Source organism: Pteropus alecto, unplaced genomic scaffold, assembly GCF_000325575.1.
Source record: "Pteropus alecto unplaced genomic scaffold, ASM32557v1 scaffold86, whole genome shotgun sequence".
NCBI classification, from domain to species: domain Eukaryota; kingdom Metazoa; phylum Chordata; class Mammalia; order Chiroptera; family Pteropodidae; genus Pteropus; species Pteropus alecto.
Genome location: NW_006442109.1, coordinates 22,910,543 through 22,926,501, shown reverse-complemented (window position 1 = coordinate 22,926,501; position 15,959 = coordinate 22,910,543). Strand labels below are relative to the sequence as shown.

Below are 15,959 nucleotides of genomic sequence, written 5' to 3'. Positions count from 1 at the left end.
CTGCTTTTTCTTTGTCATCTGATACCATTAAACCATCTTGCATAAGTAGGGAGTTTAATTCTTCATTAGTCAATTTCTTGATCTGAACATATTGCATATGAAATCCTCCCACCTCAAAGACTTTGCAACGGCTGTTTTGTTTTCTCAAACTTAATGTTCCTCCTCCGGATATTTTCACGGCAGCTCCCTTCTGGACGTCATTTGTGTTGGAGGTTAAATGTTATCTCCGTACGAAGGACTTTTCTGACTTCTTTAATTACACGAGTGCCCTTTATCTACCATTATTCTCTTTCCTCTTAACTTGCTTTGCTTTATTTCATAGCATTTATGATTACCTGACATACTATCCAGAGAAAGATGATAGATTAGATAGCTAGATAGATAATTTTAAAAATAATTTTGTCTCCACCACCAGGATCTAACACTCATTACAGCAGGTATACAGTATTTTCTAGTTTACCACTAGACTTTAGCACCAAGAACAGTGCTGACACATAGCACATATTCAATATAAATTTTTCAATGATTAAAGTATTATTGCTATGTTCATTACTATATGCTACCTTAAGCTCATTCAGCTCTTTACATACTTTCCGACAGTATCCCTAAAGTTTTTGGTCACTTCTCAGCATTAGTCCTAGGTATACTGCATTTCTTCTATATTTGTACCAACAATAGAGAGCCAAAGAAAGTTTATAAATTATGCTTAAAGCCATGAAATAACCATCTATCTATTCCTCCAAGTTAGAATAAAAAATGATGACTTTAATTATTTACTAACATTGGTTTTGTACCTCCATTTTTTGTACCCTTACCTGATTCCAAAATCCATTGAAATATCTCAGCTAAATATCTTTAAAGTATCTTACCCTTCTTAGCTAAGGGTAACTGGAGCAGTCAAGAAATAAATTAGGCAGCAACAGAGGAAGAAGTAATATTTATACCAGAGATTTTAAGCTAACCAAAGTCACTGCAACTGAATACAAAATTTAACTCAATTTCATGGTGGTTAACACCAAAATAATATGATGGCTACATATCTTTCCTCAGACTATAAAAGGCAACTTACAAGATTTTAAAGAAAGATCTGCTTTCTCTACTTTTGAATACTACAAATCATGTGAATCCTTTGGCGGATGCTATATTAATCAATCTTATTAAAGAAAAAAAACAGCAACACTGAACTCATTTCAAACTTAGATTTTTTAAAACCAGAACTTTATTTATCAAAGATTATATTCTTTAACAAATTTAGGTTAATTCAATTCAAATATTTATTGACTACCTACATTATGCAAGGAAATGTAACCACTACTTAAGAAGTAGTTATTTTTCCATTAAAAATGATAAGTACCTCAATTCACAGATTGTCTAAGACTCTAAGAACAAAGCATTTATATGATATATGTTAGACAAATTATAATATAAGACATCTCTAACTAGGAAGATACTTTGTTTTAATTTAACAGTGACAAATGAGTTGGATGTTTTATTGCTACAGCTAGAAAATACCTCTTGTTTGTTTGTTTAGTCAGTTGGTGGATTTTAATAAGAATAACAGGCTCCAGTGGATTAATCACTGGCTAAGAGCCAACTTACTAAGACTTAACTTTTCTAATGATCAGCTATCACTCTGTCATTATCTACATTATGATTTTTAAAAACATATAAATAAAATTAACTGATATCATAACTATACTCAATTGAGGCTATTTCTATAGAATGGCAAAATGAACTAGTTGAAAAATGTACAGATCCCCAATTGCTGCAGGTCAGGGTTCTCAGAAACCAGACTCTGAGAAAGAGTAGTGAGTAGTATGTTTATTAAGTAGGTCCTTGGGCTCAGTCCCTGTGGAAGAGTGGGTAGATATATAGGAACGGGCAGAAGTTGAACTGTGATTTGGAACCAATGACAGCCTCGGTTTACCCTATGTAGAACTCTAGAGCTAGAATGGTTCTTCAGAGTTGTGCCCCTTTGAATCAAGATGGCCAAGCCTTTTTACTCTCACATCAGTCATTGAAAACGGTCTGCACTAGGAAGTGGCCTGACCTTGGTGAGGCAGCTCTCTGCTGTCAAGGCAATCTATTAAAGGGGCCGGCAGTTGAAGACTATCTACTGGCAGCACTTCCAGCTGCTGGCAACAAATCCTTCACTGAAGGGCATCTGCTGGGCACACCACAGTGACCACCAGTAAACCACTTTTATTGCCTCCTCTCACTCACATATCCCCTGAAATATTCTAATGGTATGGCTCTACTGAGAAAGTAATTTAAACCAGTTACTTGGTTGAATCAGTCAGTTAACTCGACAAATGTTTGGTCCAGAATCTCAGGTAAAAACATCCTGCTTTTCAGTTTCTCCACCCATTAAACAGTGTATGGATCTCAACAAAAGACCTTTGATTGACAAAAGCAATAAAATTAGAGATTTAGTCGGAAAAAAATTTCTTATTAAGTCCCAAGTTCATTAGATATTCAGTCCAGTTTCCTATGTCTTCTACAGGATTATACAACAAGAATTCAATCTTCAGAAAAATCACTCTGAGCCACTTAAGTGATCCTAAATTTTAAAAAATAAGAAAGTATATTCACTATACCATATTTGTTGGGGTCAGAAAAATGATTTGGTGGAAAGAAATTCAACAAAGGAGTTTAAAACAGTACTTTTTCCTTTTATTAAAAAAAAAGTCAAGTATCCAGCATACCCCATATGTACCGAATATTTCTGACACTTAAGGTTTGAAAATAAAGCTCCTGCGTAATCTAAGCCCTTATAAAATAAAATATCATTTGACATTAACTGTTATATTAGTTGGTAAAAATTTCTGAAAGCTACAAGGCTTATTCTTATTAACTACTCCCTTTCTCCACTCCTCACTTTCCATTCAAAAAAATCTGAAGAGCCAGTCATTTTAATAAACATAGTTCTTAAAAATTATCAGAAGATGCAACAACAAAACATAAAAAATGAAACAAAATGACAACAAAAATGAAAACACTAATGATTATCTATCATCTATCATTCTCAGTTATTGGATGGCAAGCTATTTTGTAACAGTCCTTTCAAGAAGGGTGGCTGTAAGTTAATAACCATTGATCAATTAACTAATTCTAATTTTTATTAGAATTAAGACATCAATGGGATTTTTTTTTTTTTTTTTTGCTTCAACACACACCCTCTAATACTTGTTGCTTCAACACACACCTTCTCAATACTTTCGTTATAGTCTTAGAATCTCGGTGTAGTAGCTTATGAGTGAGAATCTGATTGGCAAGGGACTGAGGAGTTTGCCTTGAAGCTATATTTTCAAAGAAAATACACTGTTTAATTTGAATTTTATGTTTATTTAGGGTGTTCTGAAAGCTAATGGAGGTGGTGGAGAGATGGCTAATGGTCCACAGCTACTGCTGCTTGTTATTTGCAAGCTGATGTATTGGGTACTGCCCTTACAAACAAAATTTTAAAAACACAATTTCTTTCTTTGAGAAATTGACATTTAATGTATGGAGTAGCAGTAGGAAAGAAAATATAAAAACATAAATCTAAAAGCTAAGGGGTGAAAAAGAAGACATTAAAAGGGTTAGAATCTGTAGCAGACAAAATAATACTGGACTCAGAGCTTGAAACATGTTCTTTAGAGAATTTAACCAGCTCACCCCCTATAATTATTTATGGTATTATCTACACATGGGGAAATTAGATGACAATTTGGATCAAAGAAGCAATGACTTAACCACTTCGCAATGCTTTTGATTAAAAGCTTTTAGGGTTAATTATTTCAATATTTACCTTCATACTTGATTTTATATTTAGTATTTATAGGCACAGTTTTATGTGCCCACAAAGGCAATTCTGTAATTACTATAATAAAAATAGCATCTCCAGTGCTAATTTGATCATGATTTGTATCTGATGTTTTCAAACATTTGTGAGTTAAGAGGGTTTGAAAAATGCCAGATTTTATAAAACAAGTACCTGCATTATACCACTAAACTGATTCTAATTTTGTGTCTAGGCCAAGAGGTGACTCCAGCTGGAATTCTGAAGAACCACAATGATGTGACAGTGAATAATGAGTAGTACCTACTGTGGTAACTCTTCAGCTAAGATGAGTGTCAACGAAGTATCAGCTTTCTCATTGACTCTGGAGCAAAAAGCTGGCTTTGCTTTTGTCGGAATTTTGTGTATTTTCTTGGGACTTCTTATTATCAGATGCTTCAAAATCCTTCTAGACCCGTATAGTAGCATGCCGTCCTCTACATGGGAAGATGAAGTTGAAGAGTTTGATAAAGGGACATTTGAATATGCACTAGCATGACAGCAGCAGCTTTATGGTTTTTAGTGTTATGCTATTGGGACACATGGTGGATATACTTGTAATTACCTTGAGTGTGCAAGAAAGAGGCTCATTTCTTTCACTAATAAACTAATGAATTCAATTAAAATGTGTGGTTAATTATCCACCATGCTGTGTAAATGCTAAACTATTGTTAGGTTTTCTCACTTTCCTCTGTCCCCCATATTGAGGTTTCTAATGAATAGAGCAGAAGGAGCACTCCAGCCACATATACCATCTCTGTTCTTATCTCAACCATCTGCCTTAAATCTCTGCTTCCTTTTTGTGCTAATGAACTGTGAAGAAGCTTACTGCTTCTGCCTTTCTGCAACACCCAGACACCCTCTGCTCATTCCCAACTCCAGCTCCCTAGTGTTAAAGAATTGAGTATCTTAAAAATAAGGGACTTTCAGTCCAAATAATAAATTGAATATGATTTTCTTAATAACTATAATAATAGCCATTGGTCAAAAAATGTCCACAGGTGGAAAAAATCTCACAAAACTAACACACAAATCCTGCAAGTAACCACAGGCACTAAAGGGCCCCAAATCTCACAATCCCTTGACCCTTCTAGTTATTGTGCTTCTAGAATCTCTTGCAAATAAATCCCTTTAGCTTGGGATCCAAACCAGACCTGCTTTGTACTTATTTCTCCTATTCCCTTTTTATAAAGAGCACAAAAAAAGGGAGTTTCCAGCATGATCTAGTAGAAAGAAAGCTTTTCCAGAAACAAGAAATCCAGTCTCCACCCTGCCACCTTTAGAGCTATGCAAACTTGGTTAGGTCATCTAATTTCTGTGGACTTCAGTGAGGGAGCTAACTAGAGAATATTAAATGTCCCTTTCAATCTGAGTGTCCTATGAACTCTACACACATGCTGGAAACCCAAAGGTCTGACATGAACAAGGACTTATGATGTCATGAAAGTATTTTTAGTTTAAGAGCCTAAACTCAGAGATTTGATTTCCAATGTTGGCCCAGCCAAGAACAAGCTTTACGACCCAGAAAGTTACCTAAGGGGGACTTAGTTTCCACATCAGCAAAACAAGGATAAAGAAACCCATCTTGAATATCTCACAGGAATGTTGAGGGGACCAAGTGACTTATAATGAATGTGAAAGCAAATTGAAAACCATAAAATCCATTTTAAACATACCTCACTGATAATAGTAATAGAGGTTCTCAAACCTTAAGAAGCAATGGTTTATTGAAAATTATTTAACCTCTCCAGTCTTTATTTGATAAGTGAAAAGATAGAGTTATATAATTCTTAAATTTTTCCCAACCACAAAATTCTGCCTCTCTATGATCACTGAATGGAGGAATAGCAGGAAATAAATAAATACAAAAATAATTCTGTCTTAAGAACACAGAACTATCAAACATAACAAAAAATGATTAATATTTACTGAGAGTTAACATTAAATTAGATGTTTTCCATTTATTATATAATTTGATACTCATATTAATCCTTTGATTTCAGTATCACTATTTCCATTGTATATATAAATTTCACAGATGAAGAATGGAAGTTGAAAGAGACTAACTTCCCAAGGTCACCAAGCTAGGGAGTTGTTGTGTTAGAAATTGAACTTGAGCAATCTAATGTCAGAGTCCTTGTTTGTAAACATCCTGACACTGTCTTCAACACTCCTACATATCTTACAAATACAGTTGCTGCTCAGGTCTATGACATTCCAAAACCAGCTGTCTCAGTGAGGTTCCCTGATACTTTCTATCTCCTAGTAGATTTAGAACATGTCTGTATTGGTTATGGATGTTCTGGAACAAACCCATATCTCAACAACACTCTTTGAACCCCAGTAGACACAGGAGTGTCAGCTGGGACATCTTGTAGCCAGTTAGTAATTTGATCCAAGAACACATCTCATTGAGCCATATCAGCTGCACATACTGAAAGTTGTATATGCCAGGATGCTAGGCATCTCTTTTGTGACCTAGGCCTTTAAAGTACTCACTAAGATATATGTCCAAGTACCAGGTGCTCCATTTGTCTCCCAGGAAAGTCACCCACCAAGACCCTCCATTTCGGTGACTAAAACATAAAAAGACCAGATCTTTATTTCAAAAAGAAAAAAAAAACCCCAAAACCAAAGAATAAGAAACTTCATGAAGTATGAGCACTATTTCTGAAAGTTTAACATCCACAAGCTTTTCCAGATATCATCAACTTCGCCATAATATTATTTCAATCCCTCTAAAGAGAAATATTCTTTTAACCCAAAGTGCCTTCATCCATAACATTTATTCATGGCCTATAGTGCGCCTTAGACTTTTTGGGGAGAGGGGGGAAAAAGAGAGGTCTGCATTTGTATTTTTAGAACAAGGAACAATATGAAAGATATAAAAGGCTGATTATAGTAAATATAATATAGAAATTTCCTGAAATGCTAAGCCTTCTAGGAATAGATGTCAAATGTCATAGCCAGATTATCCCCTAGCTGCTCTTTCCCAAGAACCCTGCCAGGGAGAACAAGAAGAAAGATAAATAAAGGAGCATACCTCCACAGTTTCCTCTTGTTATCTTACACTCATATCTGAAATACCCAAATTGGGTTTACCTTTCAAGGTTAGCTTTATGGATGGTGTAATTTTATCCATATCCCCCAAACCATCTCCCATCTGCTCCAGAATGTTTGAATCCTTTTAATAGAGAACAAAGACTTTCATTTCACAGTTAGAGATTAAAGGCTTGGAATAAAAATGTCTGCTTGATGTAAGACCAAGATTAAAACGAATTCACACTACATCATAGTCAAGCAGTCAGTCAGCAAGGGAAAAGGAAATTGACCACTATCAAAGGCACTGAGTCTTTGGTAGAGTAAAAAGATTAAGAAATAAATAGGTAGGTCATATAGTAATTCTATTTTTTTTATTATAGTTGTGTACAATATTATGTTAGTTTCAGGTGTACTAATAGTGATTCTTCATTTATATACTTTATGATATGATCACTACAATATCTCCAGCAACCATCTGTCACCATACAAAGTTATTATAATATTATTGACTATATTCCCTGTGCTGTACATTACATCCCCATGACTTATTTATTTTATAAGTGAAAATCTGTACCTCTTACTTTCCTTCACCTTTTCACCCATCCCCCAACACCCCTCCTCTCTGTCAACCATCATCTTGTCTGCTTCTGGATATATCCCAAAGAATTTAAAACAGGATCTCAAAGAGATATTTGTACACCCATGTTCATAGCAGCATTATTCACAGTAGCTAAAATTGGAAGCAACCTAAGTATCCATCGATGGATAAGTACTCATGGTATATACCTACAGCGGAATATTATTCAGCCTTAAAAAGGAAGGAGATTCTGCAATACGCTACAACATGGATGAACCTAAGGACACTATGCAAAGTGAAATAAGCTAGTCACGAAAAGTAAAATACCGTGTAATTCAACTTACATGAGGTACATAGAGTAGTCAAAATCATAAAAACAGAAAGTATAATGTTGGTTGCCACGATGGGGGCGGGAAGAACAGGGAGTTATTGTTTAAGAGGTATAGAATTTGTTTTACGAGATGAAAAGATTTATGGGGATGGATGGTGGTGATGGTTGCACAACAGTGTGAATGTATTTAATATCACTGAACCCTACACTTAAAAATGGTTAGGAAGGTAAATTTTATATTAAGTGTATTTTACTAAAATCAAAAACAAACAATAACAACAAAAAACCTGCCTAGCACCATACCTGGGACACAAAATATAGTAAATGTCCATTCTATAACTGCCCCCCACCCCAAAAACAATAAAAAGAAAATAAGAAATATGTAGGCTCTTGAAACAGTGTGGCAATGAAGGAACAGTTGAAGGAAAGAGAGTTGAGAGGTGGCAGAAGTAATTGCAAGTAAGCCCACAGCTCCTGTCTATACGCAAGTTAAAACAATCTCAAATACCATTTTCTAGTTACAAAGTATAGCAATTATATTTTGCAGCACATACTGAACAATAGGAGGTCACTAAGAATCATGTGAAATAAGATGATGGAATTCAATTCATTTAGGGACAGTGAATAGGACTTGTTTTGGGTCCCAGCCTCATCTCAGCTAATTTAAATAACCACTCCCTCCCAGCTGAATCTGAAATGTGACTACCTTTTATATGGGGAGTCAGAACCTTTTGTAGAAAAGAGACAAATGCCTTGTACCAGTGGCCTTTAAGTACAGAAGGAGTTATAGATAGAGACTTATAATTCTATCTCTATATCTGATACAGCCCATGACATTAGCCTACTGATTAACATGACACTTCCCTGACTAAGAGCATCTAAGGGGTTTTACTTAGGTATCTCCAGACCCCTTTCTACAGTCTAGAATCTGCTCGCCAACCTACCATTCTCCCTATTTTAATAGGCACAGTACCTATCTCAGTCTTTAATGATTCACCCCAGATGTGACTAAGTAAAAGTCACCATTGTAAATATTGCTAAAATAGTAAAAGCAAGTGCTAAGTGTAAACTAAGTACAAATGGGTGCTGTTCTAAACCCTATACACAAATTGACTCACAATAACTCTACAATAAGGTAGGTACCATTATTATCCACAACTGCATTTTATAGATAAAAAAAATTAAGGCCAGAGAGAGACTGAGTAACTTGCCAAAGATCACACAGATAGGAAGTGGCAGGACCAGGATAGAAATTGAGCACTCTGACTCCAGAGACTTAATCATTTTATCATACCACAACCATGCTGCTCAGGCAACTGGAACGCTCTTGGATAGTTCCTTATAAAACACTAGGAGGACTCATTCAGTCATCCCAATCGAAAACCATGACAGAACCTGAACGGAGGAATTGTTTGTGCTGTCTTAGTAATCACCACCTCACAGATTTGAGCAAAACCTTTTCCTCAACAAAACTCAAAAATTGAGTTTGATAGAAATGTTTTGCCAGACGAAAAGATCATTTAGCAGTGCCACTGAGAAACTTATCCACAATCTGATTTCTTCTTAAAAACATTTTCCCACTAGGTAGAAATGTTTTCAATAAATCTTAATTCTACTCTCAATCTGCTCACTTCCCATGCAGAGAAGAGTCAAGGTAGTATGCACTATAAGCAAGTTAAAATAATCTCAAATACCATTTTCTAGTTATAAAGTATAACAATTATCCCTAGAGGACTATATTTTGCAGCACATGCTGAACAATAGGAGCTCACTAAGAATCATGTGAAATAAGACGATGGTGTTCAATTTCTTTAGTTCCAAACAACTGAAGCACTGCTCATATCTTGTTTGATGATTGCTGTTGAGTAATACAACTCCCCTTATGAATTAAAGAAACTTTATTTGACTTCCTGCCTAAAAGGATTAATGGTTTACTACTAGTTACTAGTTGATGTAGTACTTAAGGTTCCTCAGGGCTAATGACTGGGCAGGAATTACAGTATTATTCCAGGCCTATCATTGCTCATTCACCTCTTTCCAGGAAGATGCTAACCAATGAGAAGCAGCCTAAGGTTCTGAGCTGAAAGATAAGTGCCCCATATATTCCAGGGTGATGCTGAAGCAGGTCATGCTTCCTGAGAAGAAGGCTCCTAGGTGGTAAGTTAAACATTTCTGGGCAAGGGAAAAATTACAATTAACATTATGTCATAAAGTAGATTCTAAGGAGTGGTGTAAAGGTGAAGATATCAAGGATTATGAAGAGAAGTGGGATATTCTATAAAAGCTAAAGAGAGAACAGATTTACTTATAATTTCCCCAGGAAAGGTTATTCTATTCGAGGGTTGAAGTTAAGGGTTTTTTTGTTTGTTTGTTTTTGTTTTTTTTTAATTCAGAGTGATAGCTTTAATAATTTCAGGAGAGAAACAAGTTTTGCTTGTATTTATTTTTCTAGAACTTTCTTTGAGAAGTCAAATTTTAAGGTATAAATAAAGAGATAATATTCTAGTAAAATAATGTTCCAAAATAGATTATAACATGGATTGTGAAGATGATTATATAATCTGTTTAATTGACAATCAGAAGTAAACTTCTCAATGAAGATTGAAAATATATCATTAATGAGAATCAGTAGAGCATGATTATTTTGCCTAAATATAGCATATAACTTTATTGAAGACTGTGATTTATTTCCTTACCCTGAATACTCATATGTTATTTTAAAGATTTTATAATAGCTTTTGTAAAACAAATTTATGAGCAAGTCAAACATTTTGAAAACTAACAAAAGATCTGAGAATTTATAGAGACATCATCTTGACAAGACGTATTTTTATAAATTAACAAGATTATATATTTTTAGAAGTTTTAGAAATATTTTTAAATCTTATTTATCATATAGTATATATATATCAATCATAAAATACTTCACAGTTTCAACATTTAGTATAGTCAATGAACCATGTTTCAGGCTAAGAATATTCTCATCAGTTCTTACTATACTGAATCAGTAGTTATATCTTTTCCAAAGTCATATTGAATCTAACTGCACAGAATCCAAGCAAATATTACAAACACGGGTAACATTTTCATGGAAATTCTTTTTGCCAAAACAAGTCCCCAGTTATTTATTATGGGATTTAATTGTGATTAAGGTGACTGGACAGGTAATTTTTAATGAAATGAATTTGAAACTGTACTTCTTGTGACAGAAAACTGTTCTCTCATACCCCCACTCCTAGTTAAATATATTTATATTACTTGGAACAAGTATAATTTTCTTTTTCAATGACAGCTTTGAAGAACAATGTGAAGATCGTATAGGAGACAATACATCAAGAATCTACTTATTGAGTTCTTCTAGAACAAAAACCAGGAGCTTTCTAATGTAAACACATTGGTGTTTATTTTGAGAAGAAAATATATAGATTAAAAAAAAAAATCATAAAGTAGATAGCTTAATCCTCTCCCACCCCCCAAAAAAAAATCCAGTTTGGAAGATGTCACTGAACAACTCTTCCAACGTATTTCTGGATTCAGTGTCCAGTAATACCAACCGCTTTCAAGTTAATGTCATAAATGAGAGTCATGAGAACAGTGCAGCAGTGGATAACAACCCCGATCCTCCACATTATGAGGAAACCTCTTTTGGGGGTGAAGCCCAGAACAGATTCAGAATCAGCTTCAGGCCTGGGAATCAGGAGTGCTACAATGATTTCCTTCAAAATGGAGAAGCAGCTAAAACAGATGCCAGTTTTCATGCTTATGATTCTCACACAAACACATACTACCTACAAACCTTTGGCCACAACACCATGGATGCTGTTCCCAAGATCGAGTACTATCGCAACACCGGCAGTGTCAGTGGGCCCAAGGTCAAACGACCCAGCCTGCTCGAGATTCACGAGCAACTTTCAAAGGTAAGTTTAAGGGCACAAGCAGGTATACGGCTTCCTCCTTCAGGTGACTTCCTGCTCTGAATATAAAAACGTCCAATGAAGAGGTCTATTCCAAACCATCCATCTTACTTATATGACTATCCCTAGTTCCCAATAAACAGAAAATACACAAGTGTTTCATAAATGTTTACTGAGGACGGAGAACTAGAGAATTGACTCTGAAAGTTAGGCAATATGTCGTATCTTGTTTAGAATTGTAGTCTACTCAATTCACACGTGGTTAAACATGTCAAACTGAATACTAAGCTGGTTTCACCTTAGTATCAATGCCTCTACAACAGTTATTAAAAAAATCACTGGTGCTTGCTGTAGTTAATAGTGTGGTGCCAGCTTTTAGAGCACATAGAAATTTTTTATATTCTTTAAAGAGACAGCAGAGATTTATAAGATTCGGCATTTTATCCCTTCCTCTTCAAAGCTTTGCCTGAGGCTCCTGAGTGCACTTAAGCATATAAAAGTAACTAAATTAAATTTAAGTACAGAAGCAGCAGATGTGGCTACACTTTTTATTATTTAAGGAATATAGCCAAGGTTCCAAATCTGCCAGAAACATGAGGCAGCACTTTCTCTAATCTTGCATCAAATCATTTATAAGCTTAGTAGATTTCTTCTTCAATAACTTGCTCTAAAATATGTTGATGCACTTTATCTTCCTGTTTTTCTGGAACACAGTTGGGAATGAATATCATTTTTTATGGATATAATTACTTGCTAAGAAGAATAATTAGCTGTCACATATCCAAATGCAGTTTACTCTTGCCCAAGTTTTGAGATAAGAAAAAAAATGATTGAAATAATTTTTTTCATATTCACTCATTCATTCAGTAATTGTTTATTAAATGATTACTCGCTCCAGGGATTCTAAAAATATTGCTTTCATGAAAGATGTTAATAAAGGTGAAAATTTCCTTTTAGTTTAAATTCATCTTTCTTTTCATAAGAAAACCTATCTCCCAAACTTGTTCCCATTGGCTGTTAGGGTCCCTGAGTCTGCGTCCTACCACCAGAGATTGAGAGACTTCCTGAGGAGGAGCCCGGGCTCTGAATTCTATACTGTTATCCCATCTCCCCACCAAACTTTACTCGTCCTATATACTATATTGCCAATACTTTTCTATACATCTGTTCTCTTTATAGACATAAGATTTACACTTTATCTGAGATATCTGATGCTTTAATCAAAAGAAGTTAGCAACGTGGCAATGTCAGGAAAAATCACAGTCTCCATGAAGATTTTTGAGAAGGCAGGCAATTTGAAGCTCTTGAATTCAGACTGAGCTGTGATTTTGCTTTTCTATTTGAAGGAAGAAAAAAGGAGAAGGCAAAAAGAAAGAGGGAAAAGAAGGCTGAGCAAAGAGGGCACAAGGAGTTTCCAAGATGTGAGAGGGACAGAAAGAGAAATTTAGGTCATTATAAAGAGATTTCAATTCATTCTGAAGAAGTAAAATGAGCCAAAGTTCTCTCCAGGACAATCATTACAGAGAGATTCTTATAAATCCCTCAAGAGGTTTTCTGTGCCTATACAAACATATATTTATTCCTATCTAATTTTCTGTCTGTGTTGTTTTTTTTTTTTTTTTTCAAATATGACTTGGGATGTATTTTACACGTTGTCTTGAATTCTGGGGTTTTCACTAAACAATACACTTTGGAGATCTTTCTGTATCAAAACATGTATAATGATTACTATACACCTGGCAAAGAATAATCTGGATTTTTACTTTGTAAAAATAATTCCACTTTTAGTATCCAGCTTAATTCTTATGGCTGCCTTTTCATACAAAATTCCAAACTACAGGGCTAACCACAATGGAACTGCTTTTCAGTTTTACTAACCACCATTGTTGTTAACATTTCAGGAAAATATAGTTATAAGGGAATCAGGAAAATACATAGCCTTTCTATCAAAGTCTTATGTCACTGAAATTGTCTATGAAAAGTATAAAATAACTATAAAAATTAAGATGGAAATATTATTCTTAAGGAAGCCAGCTGTTTAAAAACTGATCCAAAACAAAAACAATAGAATGATGTCACATTTGGATCATTAGACTATTAGCAAATAAAAGTAATTTATGAATAAAAACATTAAGACTGACTCTGACATTGAATAACACACTTTTTACTGAGGTTTTTTATGTATCAGACACGACATTCACACTTGACACATTCTCACTCAATCCTTATCACAGCTTTTTAAGTTAAGTACTATTATTATTGATATTTTATAGATGGTGAAAGATTTATAAAATTCTATGGATCTTTTATAAGAGAAAACAATGACTTAGAGAAATCAAGCTTCCGAGGTCAAGAAGCAAAGTTCATATGACTAATAAGTTGAAACTATGTCTACATGATAAAGAGTCCATGCTCTTTATTACTATATGTTATCCTCAGCCTACACTCTTGTAGCAGTTTGCTTCAGCTCATTTGATAGCTATAGAAAATGGTGGAACTCAGGCACAAAGAAGAAATTGCATCTCAGTCATGATGGGCTGAGCAGGAGATCCCAGCTCCTTTCTTATTTTGGGGACTATGCAAGAGATCATGTTGCTTCCCCTACAGAATTAATTGTAAGTTTCAATTTTTTATCATTATAGTGAAAAGCATTTATTAGCCATTTATTCACAAGAGCTGCTGTATACTGTGAGTTAAAGAGATTTGGTCTGTACTCTCTAAAATTTTATTTTGTAAGTCAAGTGGCGTTGCTATGGGTAGCAGTAAAGGACACACAGTCAAGTTAACAAGCATTAAACCACTTATATCAATGTATAAATGCTTATCTTCTGTAAAAGGACCAGAATATATAAATGTGTTCAGAAAATAATATTTTCTAAAGTATTTCAAAGTTCAAGTTTGGAACTTTAGCATTCAAATGGAGGCTATCCAAAATTAGAACTAATCACCAAAACAAATAAAATAGACATTAAAATCGAGGCAATAAATGCCTTGAAGGCCAGTGATAATCAAAAGCTACCCCTAAAATATTTGTTGGAGTAAAACGCTGCAATTAAGGGCTCATTCTAATACTTGTTAGAGCTTTAGATACCCAAGGCCACACCTGGGAGCTCTCACTATTAAAATACTTCGTGGAAACAAACCAACAAAAAAGATGAATTTCACATTATAAATAGTTTGGTGATAGATAGTAAGTAGAGTGAGAGTTCCCTTAAAGTATACGTGGAAAGTATTAAGAATCTTTCAATTTTATTTTCTTATGCTGGTTTATCATGGTTTATCACACATCACTACCTTTTGGCTTAAGTTACCAAAAATATAAGTCAATATGTTTGTGAACTATGTTTTCAAATGTAAAAATAATGTAATTATAAATCATGACCACGGTAGTGATTTAGAGGAATGGTTTTAAAACATGAAAAAAAACTGTCTCATTTTCTTCTTTATTTTTTAATTATAGTTGACGATATTATGTTAGTTTCAAGTGATTAGATATTACGAATTGATCACCATGATGTGTAGTAACCATCTGTCACTATACAGTTATTATAATATTATTGACTACATGTCCTATGACATTACATCTCCATGACTAATTTTATAACTGACAGTTTGTACTTCTCAATCTCTTTCACCTTTTTTGCCCATCTTTCACCCACCTCCTATCTGGCAAACATCGGTTTGTTCTCTGTATCTGTGAGTCTGTTTCTCTTTTGTTTTGTTTGCTCATTTTCACAATTTAAAATACTCCTCTTCATTAAAAAGGCCTAGAAATGTACCAACATAATAATATTAATCATTAAGATATAGAAATATTAGAATCATATGTTTTTTATTTTGAAAGAGCATTAAGAATTACCTGGTCCTTACTGAGGTTGGTTTTAAAACAATCCAGTAGCAGTGGTCTGAGAGGTTTAGGTGGAATAATATTGGTCATATTTTGATAATCTTTGAAGCTGTGTTGGGTGCATGAAATATATTATTCTCCCTACTATTGCATATGTTTAAATTTTTCAATAATAGAAGAAAGTTTAAAACAATAAGGAGGGGATCATATAGGCCTAAATATTTGTAGAACTACTTCAATGATAGTCTAAAATTTCTATCCCAGGATTAAAGGCTAAAGGCTTGAAAACATGTATAGTAGTAAATATTATCTAGTTAGTACTTAAATAATATATATCTTATTTTTTTTTTTATTTACTCCTTAATCTGCATGTGATTGAAGCTTTACTAGTTTATCAATATTGGGGGGGAGCAAAATTTTTTATCGAA

The 15,959-nt window shown here is 34.3% G+C and overlaps 2 protein-coding genes across 2 annotated transcripts in view; both read left to right on the top strand.

The window, feature by feature from the left end:
- Nucleotides 1–4,073: 4,073 nt before the first annotated feature.
- Nucleotides 4,074–4,319, top strand: CTXN2 (cortexin 2). The gene has a single exon (XM_006920389.1). The coding sequence runs from the start codon at nucleotides 4,074–4,076 to the stop codon at nucleotides 4,317–4,319; it is 246 nt and encodes an 81-aa protein (XP_006920451.1).
- A 6,743-nt stretch (nucleotides 4,320–11,062) lies between these two features.
- Nucleotides 11,063–15,959, top strand: part of SLC12A1 (solute carrier family 12 member 1) — a 78,514-nt gene continuing 73,617 nt past the window's right edge. Inside the window, 1 exon segment of the mRNA XM_025038899.1 lies at nucleotides 11,063–11,687. Coding sequence (XP_024894667.1) covers nucleotides 11,268–11,687 — 420 coding nt within the window. The 5' untranslated portion in view covers nucleotides 11,063–11,267.

Bases quoted from the DNA above. Each gene is read 5' to 3' on its own strand.
- CTXN2 (XM_006920389.1), top strand. From the start codon at position 4,074: ATGAGTAGTACCTACTGTGGTAACTCTTCAGCTAAGATGAGTGTCAAC.